Source organism: Microcebus murinus, chromosome 1, assembly GCF_040939455.1.
Source record: "Microcebus murinus isolate Inina chromosome 1, M.murinus_Inina_mat1.0, whole genome shotgun sequence".
Classification (NCBI taxonomy): domain Eukaryota; kingdom Metazoa; phylum Chordata; class Mammalia; order Primates; family Cheirogaleidae; genus Microcebus; species Microcebus murinus.
This window is the reverse complement of record NC_134104.1, coordinates 125,436,922-125,451,928: the sequence shown is the minus strand read 5'-3', so window position 1 is coordinate 125,451,928 and position 15,007 is coordinate 125,436,922. Positions and strand designations below refer to the sequence as shown.

At 41.0% G+C, this 15,007-nt stretch overlaps 1 protein-coding gene across 3 annotated transcripts in view; it reads left to right on the top strand.

Annotated features, from left to right (window-relative positions):
* The window catches only part of HACL1 (2-hydroxyacyl-CoA lyase 1), a 42,977-nt gene extending 37,367 nt beyond the window's left edge, over positions 1-5,610 (top strand). The window contains exons 17-18 of one of the 3 annotated variants that reach the window (XM_012766938.3): positions 5,240-5,357; positions 5,482-5,610. In XM_012766938.3, coding sequence (XP_012622392.2) covers positions 5,240-5,357; positions 5,482-5,510 — 147 coding nt within the window. In that variant the 3' untranslated portion in view covers positions 5,511-5,610. Of the gene's footprint in view, positions 1-5,239 lie in introns of all 3 variants that reach the window. The other 2 variants (XM_076005474.1, XM_076005472.1) reach the window with 2 other exon arrangements.
* The last annotated feature ends 9,397 nt before the right edge of the window (positions 5,611-15,007 follow it).

Here is a 15,007-nt window from a genome sequence, read left to right as displayed (position 1 = left end):
TGCACTTAGGTGTTGATCAGTTAAAACCAATTTGATAGTGAATACACATGGTGCTTATTTTTCTATTCTTGGGATACTTCACTTAGGAGAATGGGTTCCAGCTCTATCCAGGAAAATATAAGAGGTCCTATATTAGCATTCTTTCTTATAGCTGAATAGTACTCCATGGTATACATATACCACTCCTTCTGCAAGATTTTAAAAATAATTATGTAATTTAATTTTCAGAAACAGATATATATATTTTTATTTTATTTCGGCATATTATGGGGGAACAGATTTTAAGGTTTCAATAAATGCCCTCCCCCCCCACAAGTCTGAGTTTCCAGCATGACCATCCCCCAGATGATGCACATCTCACTCCTTATGTATATACATACCCACCCCCCTCCCACCTGCCCAATACCCTATTACTGTAGTACCTATGTGTCCACTTAGGTGCTACTCAGTTAATACCAGTTTGCTGGAAAATATATCAGGTGCTTGTTTTTCCATTCTTGGGATACTTCACTTAGTAGTATGGGTTCCAGCTCTAACCAGGAAAATATAAGATGTGCTATATCACCATTGTTTCTTAGAGCTGAATAGTACTCCATGGTATACATATACCACATTTTATTAATCCATTCTTGGATTGATGGGCACTTGGGCTGTTTCCACAGCCTTGCAATTATGAATTGTGCTGCTACAAACATTCGAGTACAGGTGTCTTTTTTGTAGAGTGTCATTGGATCATTTGGGTAGATGCCCAGCAATGGGATTGCTGGATCAAATGGTAGATTCACTTGTATCGCTTTAAGATATCTCCATATTGCTTTCCACAGAGGTTGAACTAGTTTGCAGTCCCACCAGCAGTGTAGGAGTGTTCCTCTCTCTCTGCAACCACGCCAGCATTTATTGTTTGGAGATTTTTTGATAAAGGCCATTCTCACTGGGGTTAAGTGATATCTCATTGTGGTTTTGATTTGCATTTCCCTGATGATTAGAGATGTTGAGCATTTTTTCATATGTTTGTTGGCCATTCTTCTGTCTTCTTTAGAAAAGTTTCTGTTCAAGTCCTTTGCCCACTTTTTAATGGGGTTATTTGATTTTTTCTTCCTGATTTTCATGAGTTCTAAGATATTCTAGTTACCAGTCCCTTATCGGATGCATAGGATGCAAAAATTCTCTCCCATTCTGTAGGTTATCTGTTTACTTTCATGACTATTTCTTTGGCTGTGCAGAAGCTTTGTAGTTTGATCATGTCCCATTTATTTATTTTTGTTGCTGCTGTGATTGCCTTTGGGGACTTCTTCATAAACTCTTTGCCCAGGCCGATGTCTAGGAGAGTGTTTCCAACTTTTTCCTCTAGAGTTCTAATAGTTTCATATCTTAGGTTTAAGTCTGTTATCCAGCGTGAGTTGGTTTTTGTGAGAGGTGAAAGGTGTGGGTCCTGTTTTAGCCTTCTACAGGTGGCTATCCAGTTTTCCCAGCACCATTTATTGAAAAGGGATTCTTTTCCCCAGCGTATATTTTTGTCTGCTTTGTCAAAGATGAGATGGCTATATGAGGATGGTTTTATATCAGGATTCTCACATCTGTTCCACTGGTCCATATTCCTATTTTTGTGCCAATCCCATATTGATTTAATTACTACAGCTTTGTAGTATAGTTTGATATCTAGCATATTAATGCCTCCCATTTTGTTTTTGTTGCCTAGAATTGCTCTTGATATTCGGGGTCTTCTTTGGTTCCATACGAAGTGTAAAATTATTTTTTCTATATCTGTGAAGAATGCTGATGGGATTTTAATAGGTATTGCATTGAATCTGTAGATCAGTTTGGGTAGTATAGAAATTTTGATGATATTGAGTCTGCTGATCCACGAGCATGGTATGGATTTCCATCTGTTTACATCCTCTGCTATTTCCTTCCTCAGTGTTTCATAGTTCTCCCTGTAGAGGTCTTTTACGTCCTTGGTTAAGTATATTCCTAGGTACTTTAATTTCTTTGTTGCTATTGTGAAGGGAATTGAGTCTTTGATTTGGTTCTCAATTAGATTGTTGTTGGCGTATATGAATGCCTCTGATTTCTGTGTATTGATTTTGTATCCTGAGACTTTACTAAATTCATTGATCAGTTCCAGGAGTTTCTTGGTTGAATCCTTGGGGTTTTCTAGATACAATATCATATCATCAGCAAACAGTGAAAGTTTGATCTCTTCTGCCCCTATTTGGATACCTTTGATTCCATTTTCCTGTCTGATTGCTGTAGCCAAGACTTCCAGCACTATGTTGAACAGAAGTGGAGATAGTGGGCAGCCTTGTCTGGTTCCAGTTCTAAGTGGGAATGATTTCAGTTTTTCCCCATTCAGTATGATGTTGGCTATGGGTCTGTCATATATGGCTTGTATTATTTTTAGGTATGTCCCTTCTATGCCTATTTTCTTAAGTGTTCGTATCATGAAAGGGTGTTGAATTTTGTCAAAAGCTTTTTCTGCATGTATTGAAAGAATCATGTGGTGTTTGTTTTTGCTTCTGTTTATGTGGTGAATTGCATTTATAGATTTACGTATGTTGAACCATCCCTGCATCCTTGGGATGAAGCCCACTTGGTCGTGGTGGATTATTTTTTTGATAAGTGTCTGGATTCGGTTAGCTAAGATTTTGTTGAAAATTTTTGCATCTATATTCATTAGGGATATTGGTCTGTAGTTTTCTTTTTTTGTTGCATCCTTTCCTGGTTTTGGTATCAGAGTAATATTCGCTTCATAAAAGGTGTTGAGGAGGTTTCCGTTCTTCTCGATGTTGTGGAATAGTTTCTGCAAGATAGGTACTAGTTCTTCTTTGTAAGTGTGGTAAAATTCGGGTGTGAAGCCATCTGGACCGGGACTTTTCTTTTTAGGGAGATTTTTAATTGCTGTTTCTATTTCGGCTGTTGAGATTGGTCTGTTCAGGGAATCTATTTCTTCCTGATTGAGCCTAGGGAGGCTATGTGTTTCTAGAAATTTGTCCATTTCCTCCACATTTTCCAATTTGTGTGAATAAAGATTTTCGTAGTACTCATAAATTATATCTTGTATCTCTTTGGGATCAGTTGTGATAGAAACAGATATTATTTTAAATGACTACCAGAAATAGAAAAATGTCACTTATTTTCAAGGTCATTCATATTTATTACCTGCAATTTCATATGAATTGGAGCATTAGACTTCATATCAAAGTTCAGCTCGTTTGTACCACCCATAGCAGACTTATCTACACTGGGTAGTTTGGGGCACAAGTGACCACCACAAAGTGATGGATTCCAGCTTTAGGTGTGAACCCTAGAGATACTGTAATTTGGTCCCTGACAGGCCCCTGGAAGCAGGCCTACTTGGCAGGTACCCTTAGGTACTTTTAAGCATACAATAGAGAGCCCGGGCTGCATAGGAAAAAGAGAATAATGAAAAGAGCATTCAGACTGGGCAGCTCCAGTAACCTCATCAGTTCTCTCCTCTGCCCACAGATGCTTGCCTCTGGCAGCCAAGTGCAATATAAGATTTTTGCCCTAAGGTGGTTTGCAGGGCGTAATTAATATTTGTGAATTGAACTATATAAATCTGTTTCTAAATACTGGGTAAAATTTGGAGAAAATGCCCCTTCCTAATAACCATATTATCTCAAGAGAAAAAAATGTTGGCAGGTTATTAGACTGTCCAGCAGAGGTCAGTGTAAGCGTGTAAAGACCAGATTAGTCCAGGAATACTTTAATTGACAGAGTCCACTGACTGCTCCTTTTGTAAAAATGATCTTGAAATTAATCTTCTCATAGGGATTTTTCCTTAGAAGGATGAGATATTAAGTAAATTTAAACTGAATCTATTGGTCGATAGTTAAAACTTACTTTGATAAAACATTTTGCATCCCCTAGTTTAAAATAATAAACACAATCCTAGAACATATAATTCCCAAATACCTCATAAAAACTGAACTTTGAAAGATTATGGCAGCTTTCTTAATTTAGGAAAACTCATAATCCAGGGTTGAGATCAGTGGGAAATGATTTCTCAGGTTAGTTCCTCTACTAATGTTCTTTCTAAAGTATTTCATACTTCATGGGGTTATTTGGGGATTCAAAAAGCTATGCAGAAGCTCAGCCCAGTGCCTGGCACATAAAAGGCCCTCAATAAGTACCACTGTGTTTTAGGAAAGTGAGACTTTAGAGAAAAGAAGACTGACTGGAATCCCTGCCTAGCATTGAATTTAAAAGTAAACAGTAGTTTCTCTTTTCTCAAAGTGGCTCTTACTTTTCCAAGTAAATTAGACATTTCCTAGAAAAGAGGGGCTGTGTATTTTTTTTTTTTTTACTTCCTTATACAGCCACAGCACTCTGCAGGGGTTTACTAAATGCTAGTTGAATAAGAACTCATGATGGTTAAAAACAGCTCAGTAGATATTTTCCATGGTTATTTCACACATTTGAAGTAGCTCTGCTTATTATGCAAAATGAGTATTAATATATTTTCCTTAGGAAAAAAAGCCTTAAGTCTGTTATAAGAAAATAATAGGACTTTTAAACACTGAAGGAGAAAGAAAATGAAAATAATATTGAATCCCAAAGTATTTGCGTTCCTTTATTATTTTTAAGACACTTAGCTAGGCAGTGGGTAAACAGTGCATTCCAGTGAAGGAGTGGCCTGTGACTTTGAAATAAATGTACATGTAGAGTGACTACAGTAGAATATCATGAATGTATTAAAAAGTTGGAAACTAGTTAAATTACAGATGGGAATTATGACTGATACAATCCTAATAAAGCTGCCTGCTGACTACAGAGAGCGAAATGTATACAGGTTAAGTTTGAATTATCTAGTGTTTTCTGGTTGCGTTTGCTGCTGCTAATCTGAATAAATGAAGTAACATAGAAGGAAGAAATTGACGATCCTACAAATTTTACCCTTAGAAGAAAATCCTACCCTTAGAAGAGGTAGAGATAAAAGTACATCTTGGATTCAGATCTGACAGGTAGGACTGGCTACACGTACTCTGGTTTTCACTGGATTATCTTGCATCTTCCCTCTCCTCCAAAGCCTTCCCTTCCAGAAGAGGAGCTAGGTGGCCAGTGAACCCATAGCAAATCCAGGTTGTATGGTCACCCTTCCAATTAGGGAGCAGAGAAAGACATGCACACAAATTCCTGGATCTCTTTAAATTTTGACTCAGGACCTAGAAATATCTGTAGAGGTGGCAAGACTCGTGATTTCTTTTCTTTCATCCAGTGGTCACTGGAGCCAGCTCTGCGGAGTGATTACTCTATTGCCATTTGGTTCACTCCTGAGGCTCATTCTCCTGGTCCCTGCACATTCCTGGGAATTGTCTCCTCACTGCATGGTCAAGGTGGGCTCAGGAAGTCAGACTCAGTTTCACCTTAGCTCCAGCTTTGCTCATGATGTTTCTGCTACAATGCTCCATGCACCCCCACCCATTTTTGCCATGTGGAATCAGTTACATATCCTTCTAGGCCCAGATCAACAGTTCTCTCTTCCATGAAGTCTTCCTCCTTCTGTGTGCTCCTGCAGTACCCTGTGGGTGCCTCTGTCCATGGTGAGTTAAATTCCCATCTCCCTACCCTATTTGTCTGTGAATGAAGTGAGTATATTTCCCTCACTTGTCTGTGAGGGAGATTTACCACCCCTTGTCTTCCAGAGCCTGTGTCCTCTTGCTCCTGTTTGACAAGCTCCTCTGTGGGTTCCCCTGCAGTCTGCTTACACATGGCATGTGGAAATAAAAACATCAAGGAAATTTTCCTGGGGACGAGGTTGCCCAGGAGGGGTTCATATCACAAAAGCTATGACAGACAACTTTAAACAAGGATGCAAGGTGGAGAGATGAGCCACCAAGGATTAGAAGCCCACCCTGATGTGTGGGTATTTTATAAACCCAATGATTTTTAGAGCAGTGCTGGGGATGGGACTGGGGGGCATGAGGCCCTGAAATGACTGAAATTTAGTTGGTATCCTGGTAACATGGAGGTCAAAATTAAGTTAAATTACTGAAAATAAAGATTTCTTTCACAATTGAGTGTGGGCTGCAATTTATATCGACTGCATTCATCAAACCATTTAATAGTTCATAGTGCCATCCTGCCTCTCTGTCCCCCATCAGCCACTCACCTGTTCCCTCTCCCCACCATCCTCCGTTACTCTTCTTTTTCAGAATTTTCATGATGATTTTTCTCTTTTTTTGCCATATTAACTTCAGTAGCAAAAAAGAAATCTAGTATTTTAAAATAGAATGTATTAATAGAAAATTTAAAGGTTCACTAAGGCAAACATATCAGGAGACTTGCTATTTAAAAGATAGTGATTACATATAGTTCCCAAGAGGAGGGCTCAGTCACATCAGAGAGAGAAAGAGGATTAGTGGGCTAAAGCCTTTCTTGTGGTTACTGCAGGAAGAAAGGTGTGAGGCAGGGTAAAGAGATTTAGGATTGGCTCCTCTGAACATTGTGGATGGGCTCAGAAATGGTGTAGGGGCTGTCCCTAGCTGTCTGATGTGCCCTAGGGTGATTAGGGCAGAGGGCATAGTGCCCTAGAATGTGAGAGCCTGGTAAAGAGGGCCGTGAAGTGGGACACTGGGGCTCTGAGCTCTGGACTGGTTGGTTTGCATGTAAAAGGCGAGAGTTGTTTACCCTCTCCAGGGTCAGTGAGGCCGCAGCTGCTGAGTTGTTTGCTATCACTAGGATTTAGCTGACCCTGGGCTGGGCAGTCCCTCCAGGGTCAGCAAGGCCTAGATGTCAAAGCATCAGAATTATAGAAAGTAAAAAAGACATGGGTAATACAGAGTGGCATTAAGTGAATATTAAATATTCATATAAAAATTAAATGAATATTTTGAGAATTCAATCTTAAAATATCATTTCTATTCAACAATAAGGTATCTTTCAACTGAAGTTCTTTTTCTGCCCTTCAGTGGGGTTTTAAGTTTTCATTAGGCTGGGCACTGTGGCTCATGCCTGTAATCCCAGCACTTTGGGAGGCTGAGGTGGGAAGATCACTGGAGGCCAGCAGTTCAAGACCAGCCTGGGCAACATAGCGAGACCTCCATCTCTACAAATAAATAAATAAATAAGTAGCCAAGTGTGGTGGTGGGCGCCAGTATTCCTAGCTACTGATCATGCCACTGCACCCCAGCCTGGGCAACAGAGTGAGACCCTGTCTCTTAAAAGAAAAAAAGTTTGCATCATATTGACCCTACAAAGTGTTTGTTAAATTTGTTCCTAAGCATTAATCTGTTTCATTGCTATTGTAAGTTAGTTCCCAATTTCCTCTATATTTTATAATTAGCTATTGTTTGCATATTCTGCATATTCTATACCTAATAAGTTATCTTAAACCTCTTTTCCTTTCTATCAAGTGTGATTGGCTAGTATTTCCAAAGCATTGCTCTGTGGTATTGGTGGGAATGCACCACTTTCCTTCCAGGTGTTTTCGAATCAGCATATCCTTTATCTACTTTCCTCCTTCAGGAGGAGCAAAGATGACAGGAAAACCTCCCTGTTAGTAGTTACTGAGACTGCAGGGTTTGAATGTCTTCCCCAAAAGCACATGGCAAGAGCAGAAAAGAATACCTAGCATTTCCAAGTTAGACCTAGTGGTCACCTGCAATAACAGGTGACTTCTTGGCACTTAGCCCTCTGTCAGGGCTAGTTGAGGTGCTAGTCAATTCCTTGTCTCCTAAACTACCTTCCTTCATATCACCGAGACCAGTGATGAAGGCAAACATATTGAGAAATCTGTTCCTCTGTCACCTTCATCTTCAGAATCTCAGACAAGCTTCCCCTTGCGAGTTGGCAGGTGACCTCCTCCCCTCCCCTTTCCCTGCACAGCGATGTGTGTCTGGTTAGGGGCACCAGTGGGGAACAGCATTGCTTTAGTCCAGGTCTTCTGAGAAGCAGATGCCGAGATGGGATTAGATACGTGAGGACTTTATTAAGGGAGATGCCTGTGTGAGAGAAAACAGAAGGAGCTGGCAAAGCTGAGAGAGCCGTCAGACCCCAGTGAAGGGGAGGGGGAAGGAAGCGTGGTGGAAGCATGCTGCTGCTTGCAGTCTTAGGGAAGATTTGCTAAGGCTTACTTACATCAGAGCAGTCCCATGCCTCCCAGGAATGGGCCCACCTTTGAGGGGTATCCCTACTGGACTCAGGCATGAAAGGGGTGCCACACAATGCCTGGGAAATGTGGCCTCAGCATAAATGAGGGTGACAGATTTCAGAGCATGGCAGTTGGGGCTCTAGGTCAGTTATGCTCCTGTACTTGGAGGCAGATTGCCATGGCTGCCATAGGCACTTTCTGGCGGTCTCCCTTGCTGCTCCCTTTAGATTGTTACAGCTAAAAAAGTGGGAGGCAAAGTTCATTCAGCAGGACTTAACATCCAAGGATCTGACCCAAGGCCATCTGCAGACGACCCTCTTGGACAGACAGATGGTGTCTCAGGAAAAGCATTGAGTATGATAAGCCTAAGTTTCTATCCTGGCTCTGCTTTGGTGGTTATACAACCTCTCTGAGCCTCAGTTTCCTCATCTCTACAATGAGGGTAATAGAATGCCTAACTCAGAGCTGTCTGGAGCATGTACTGTTTATAGAAGTGCTTAGCATAGAACCCAGCTATTGCTCCTGGATAACCACTAGCCTCTCTCTTTTTATTCCTTCTTCACACTTCTGGCCCCCAACCCTCACAGAGTAAAGGGTCAGGAGAAAGCTAGCTTTGCTCCACTGTGGAACCCTCTGCTAAGAAAGGTCCCCACATCCATATAGATACTGCACGCCATTGACAGCAGCCTATTGGTTGCCCATGGGGGAACTGGCCATGGTCGACATTTAATTTGGCCATCTTCCTTCAACACCTCAGCCCAGGGCTGGGTTGTCAGTGTCAACTCGGGAGAAGACACATTCATTTAGGCCCAACTGAATTAGCCAGGCCAGTCTGCGGCCAGGAAGTCATGTGCTGCTTTCCCAAACCAAATAGAAATTATTTTTAGATTATTCACTGCTTGGCATTGTCCATGCCCCAGCTCCCTCCTATTAGAGCACATCAGAGAAAATTGGCTGCAGCCAATGAATGGATGTGCTAGGACGGGGCCTCTGTGTTCTCATTTGTGAGAAGAGTGATTGAAATTGACCAGTGGTTCTCAACCCTGGCAGCATGCTGAAATCACTTGGGGCGCTTTTAAACATCCTTCTTCCCAGGCTGTGCCTCAGACCAATGACATCAGAGAGTCTCTAGGGTGGGACTCAGGCTGCAGTATTTTTTAAAGCTCTCCAGGTGAATCCAGTGTGCAGTCCATTTGATGACTAGTGAAGGACAATTTCAAAGCTTCCTTCCACCTCTAATTCCAGGGACAATAACCTTGAAGAGAGTACAGCCTACTTCTAATTTCATTCATTAAAATAGGAATTATAAGAATGGATATTCCAGCAATTTTATAATTTTATATTCTACTTAAGTTCCATGCTCTCAACCATATTCATCTTTGGCATCTTGGTCACTCAGCGTTTAGACTCGTAATTAGTACTTTTTTCCTACATCATTATTTGTTTACATCATGCATCTGTCATAATCTCTTGTTTTCATTAATGTGTGGCAGGTATACATTTCACAGAATTGGTTACCTTTTCTTTATTATTCTATCAGAGAAGTTAACTCTTTTTTTTTTTTTTTTTGAGACAGAGTCTCACTCTGTTGACCAGGCTAGAGTGAGTGCTGTGGCATCAGCCTAGCTCACAGCAACCTCAAACTCCTGGGCTCAAGCGATCCTGCTGCCTCAGCCTCCTGAGTGGCTGAGACTACAGGCATGCGCCACCATGCCTGACTAATTTTTTGTATATATATTTTTAGTTGGTCAATTAATTTCTTTCTATTTTTAGTAGAGACAGGGTCTCGCTCAGGCTGGTTTCGAACTCCCGACCTTGAGCAATCATCGGCCTTGGCCTCCCAGAGTGCTAGGATTCCAGGCGTGAGCCACCACGCCCAGCCAGAAGTTAACTCTTTTTTTTTTTTTTTTTTGGGATTAATCAGCATTTTATACAATTAAATAATCCAAATTCATATGCCCCTTTATAGCAACAATGATGACAGTGATGATGATGATGATGATGATGAAGTATAACATACACTGACTGCTTATTATGTGCCAAGGACTGTTCTAAGCTCTAAGTATTCTACACAAATCAACTCATTTATGAGAAATAACTCTAGAACCTTCTATCTAATTTATATATAATTAAGAAAAATATGGTGATGGTCCTTTGCAAGAAAGAGAGATCCTTAACTATTTATGAGCAGGTGTTTCACAGCTGTACCTAAAATTGAAGACTCATTGGTATTATCATAACTATCATCATAGTAGATAAATGTTCACCTCCATTCAAAAAAATGTTTTTTCCAAGAAATACCAAAATTGATATTTTACTTTTCTTATCAGGAAAAAATAAACATCTTTATAAATTAGAACAGTGATAAGCTCTACATTTACATGTAATTTTTATTCATGCATTTTTATAAATTTAAATATAACTAGATCTACATAACTTTTTTTTTTATTTTTGGTATATTATGGGGGTACAGATTTTAAGGTTTCAATAAATGCCCATTTCCCCCCCTCCCCCCAAAAGTCTGAGTCTCCATCATGACCATCCCCCAGATGGTGCACATCTCACTCAGAAGTTAACTCTTGAATGCCGTTTCCACTTGGTCCTGAAGCTCAATGAATTTTTACATATGTATGCGTCCATGTAACCACTGCCCAGATCAAGGTGTAGAACATTGCCAGCAATCCAGAAGGCTCCCTCATCCCCTCTCCACTCAGCTCCTCCATCCCCCAGAAGTAACCACTCTTCTGACTTCTAGCGCCAGAGGTTAAAACTCAAGCCTTTTGAGTAAGTCCTTAGTCTAATTTAGGCTCATTCCTCTCCCCTATTTCCTTCTCTGGGCTTGACTGGCAGGGTCTTATTATCATCCTGCCATCAGGGGAGAGGTCTGCTTCAAGCATGGTTAGTTCAATAACGGATTTATATGTAGCAAGTCATCCCAAAACATAGTGGCTAAATCCAAGACGTTATTCCCTCACATTTTTGTAGGTTGACTGGGCTCAGTGTGTTCTTCTGCGTATGTTGCTTGAACTCTCTCATGCAGCTTTGATCAAATGGCAACTGCAGCTGGGGTCCCCTAGAGGATAGCACTGGATGGGAAGATCTGGGTTGCCTTCTTCACTCTGAGAAAGTAAAAATGAGCTCAGGCTAAGAGTGTAAAAAATCTGCGCAGCCATTCATCAGGCTATTCACATAAGAGATGTGAATAAGGCCAGATGCGAAGTTAAAAGAAGAAAAACTTTTCATCCAAGGGCACACGGCAGCTGTGAGTGGCTACCAACTGGCTTATTCACTGAGAAGCTTTGTTTCCTAAAATCATAGATTATTAGAAACTTTTGCCTGGAAGAGCTAAGTCACTTTGATGCAGAGAAATAGCCTTGCTTTGCAACTCAGCTGCAGAGGGTTTCTGGACACAGCATTCTACTCTATCACAGCTTTCTAACAGCCCAGGAAACAGGACCCTGGGGTCCCCTTTATCATCCAGACCTGCTGTTGAACCCTTTACACAGAGGATGCCTTGCTTCGAGCCCATCAACACTCGGATTCAACACTAAAAATCACTGCGTTGTATAGTCTAAAATGGTGACTTTTACGGTATGTGAATTCATGGTCTGTGGAATATGGTATCTCAATTTTTAAAGACAGTAGACATTTAGAGTCTTCAAATGCTGCATATGGCTTTGAATCTGTTGGCACTTCCTGAGCCAGCCAGGCACAGTGTTGTCTTATTCCTGTTACTCGGCTCCTAGTGGATCTCCATTGCTCCAATTTGTAACTGGGTTAGGATACTGAGGTTCCGTTATCCACCTCATCTCCCATCCTCTGCACCCCTACATCCTGTTTGAACCCCCTTGTCATCTACATAATGCATATATATTCTCCAAATGCTTTGCGAGAAAATTGTTTGACTCTTAATGTCACTTCACAGAGTTTCCTTGATGACCTCAATTTACAAAATGATTTTCAATTCAAAAACAGACAGAAAAACTCAGCTTTATATTCCACCTAAATTCCACCTTTCCCTCAAATCCTATGCTAACTCTACTTTGCCTTCAGCAAGCCACTCCGAGATTCCTCTAGAGTATGATCTCCCTCATTTCAGAGGGTCGATAAACCTGATTTTGTCAGGCTACAGTTTTTTCCTGACAGTCTCAAACTGACTGGTCTAGGACAACTCTGGCACCTCGGCACTCCTCCATGTGGTCTCTCTCCTCGCATGGTGTCTCCTTGCCATTTAGAGCCTCTCCACATGGCTTCTCTCTCCAGCAAGGTAACTGGTCCCGACTTTCACGAGGGCTAAAGTAAAAGCTGCCAGGCCTAGAACTGGCATGGCACAGTGTCACTTCTGCTGCATTCAGTTGGTACAGTGAGTGACAGGACCAACCCAGATTCGATGTGGGAGGGAACTACACAGGGATGTCACTGTTGGACGGTGGGGTGCATTGGGCCATCTTTAGAGACCAGCCTGTACAATTGTTCTTCCTCGTGGGGTTCCCATCCTGAGGCTCTATCTGCCTTGGGTTTCAGCTTTAGGCCCTGCTAATTTGCTAATGAATCTACTCTTTACAAGCAGGGCTCTTCCAGTTTGCTGTCTGCTCAGTCCCTTCCACATCTCTGTGGGGACATGGGGAGTTTCTTGCAGCATTCCCCAACTATGCTGGGATGTGCAGTCTCTTCAGGTCTCTCTTAGGCCCATCTGCCTGGACTTGTTCCCTAGACACTGTAATGCTACCACTGGATGTCATGTTGGACATGAGCCTTTTCTTGAGGTCTATACTCTTGGAGCCAGGCAAATGGCCTTTTCTGCTCAGGGATTCCCCAGTCTTGGCTGTGCCCATCCACTCCCTGAGGGAGTGAATGCCATTGACTCAAGGAGTAGAGGGCTTTGGGAAAACAGGAGAAAAACTTAGGGGAGAAAATGGCTAATGTTCTGTTTCAGGTAGCTATAAGTGTAGATTATTGGTATTATTGTGATCTAGATTTGAGGTAACAATGATAATCAAGTTTGCCTTAACTCTTAAGAGCTTTCATATACATAATTTTATTTAATCTTCACATAAAACTTTTGAAAGAGATGATTATTATTATCCTCATATTACAGGTAAGGAAACAGGCTCAGGGAAATTAAGTGACTTTTCCAAGGTCACTTATTATATGGTTTTATCATGAAGGGTGCAATTTTAGAAGAGAAGAGATTTGAAAGAGAATAAATGGGCCTGTACTTGTGAAATGAGAATTTTTGAATTTCTCCATTTTGATTATCTTGCAAAATACTGGGCTTAATATTTAGATGACAAAGCTCAGGATTACCTAAAAAACAGCAGTGATAGAGTGATAAAGAAATAGACTATAAAGTTTCTGTTTAATTCCACTTCTGTTGGGTTGCTGTTGTATGCCACACATTTTTCTAACCCTGTGTGTGGCAAGATGTGAGCCTGCAGATTGATTGCTCATCTGAGAAAAGACACTAGACAAGGTCCCACCCTGGAACAGCTAATGGGGCCACCAGACAAACTGTGGGCTGAGATTTGATTCAATGAAATTTTCAAAGAAGAGGGCTCAGGAGAGTTGGTGCTTCACAAATTGCAGGAGACATGAGGTTGGCTTCTCCAGGGATGTAAGATTCAGAGCTCTCAGCAGCGACCACCAAAGGCATCAGTGGTCACTAATCTAGCACCTGAGCAACAATGACACATGGCAGCATGCCTGACCGTGTGCATCTGAATACTCACCAAAAACTGAGACTCTGGGGTCTTAAGTTTGAAAATTTCTTCCCAATAGATCTTTTAATACATCCTTAATCCTGTCATTAAATCATTATGCAATAAATGCTTTGCATTCATTTTTTTAAGATTTTTTTTTTTTTTTTTTTTTTTTTTGAGACAAAGTCTCGCTTTATTGTCCAGGCTAGAGTGAGTGCTGTGGCGTCAGCCTAGCTCACAGCAACCTCACACTCCTGGGCTCGAGCGATCCTTCTGCCTCAGCCTCCCGAGTAGCTGGGACTACAGGCATGTGCCACCATGCCCGGCTAATTTTTTTTATATACATATCAGTTGGCCAATTAATTTCTTTCTATTTATAGTAGAGACGGGGTCTCGCTCTTGCTCAGGCTGGTTTTGAACTCCTGACCTTGAGCAATCCGCCCGCCTCGGCCTCCCAGAGAGCTAGGATTACAGGCATGAGCCACCGCGCCCGGCCTAAGATTTTTTATTTCAGGGCAGTTTTAGGTTCACAGCAAAATTGAGAGGAAGGTACAGAGATATCCCTTATACCTCCCACCCTTACACATGCACAGCCTTTCCCATTATCAACAGCTTTCTTTATTTTTTAAAAGCTAGATTTTATTTTAAATAAAAATAGATTACCAGTTGGCTGGAGAGAGAGAGGTCACCAACAAAAAACTACGTTACGTATTGGTGTAGTTTTCTTTTTCCTTTTTCTATAAATATGCTTAAAATTGTACATCAGGACTAACAAGTTAGGGTTATTTGAGTATAAACCATGTCAGCTTGCTTTGGCAGTGTGACTCAACTGGAGCAAATAGGGCTGAGAATGATCCAGAGAAAAGTAAAACAAATATGCTGTTTATGGAACCAACTGCTAATATAAATAGAAATGCTTTTAGCACATGTTCTTTCCAGGAATCTCCCAGACTGACTGAAATAGGGCAGAATAAAAATGGAAAATTACTTTAGAAAATCATTTGCTTATTAGATGCTACCACTTATCAGTTGCCTTGAGTTTGTGAACTTCCTAATTTAAGTACTGCTTAGATTCAAACTGATATGTAAGAGGAGAATTGTAAAGGAAATTTGGAGTATGCAAGAAAAAGCAATAATAAGATATGTTTTTAAGTTGCCTCAATTCAAAATGTGTTTTTGAATTTGCAAACCTTGG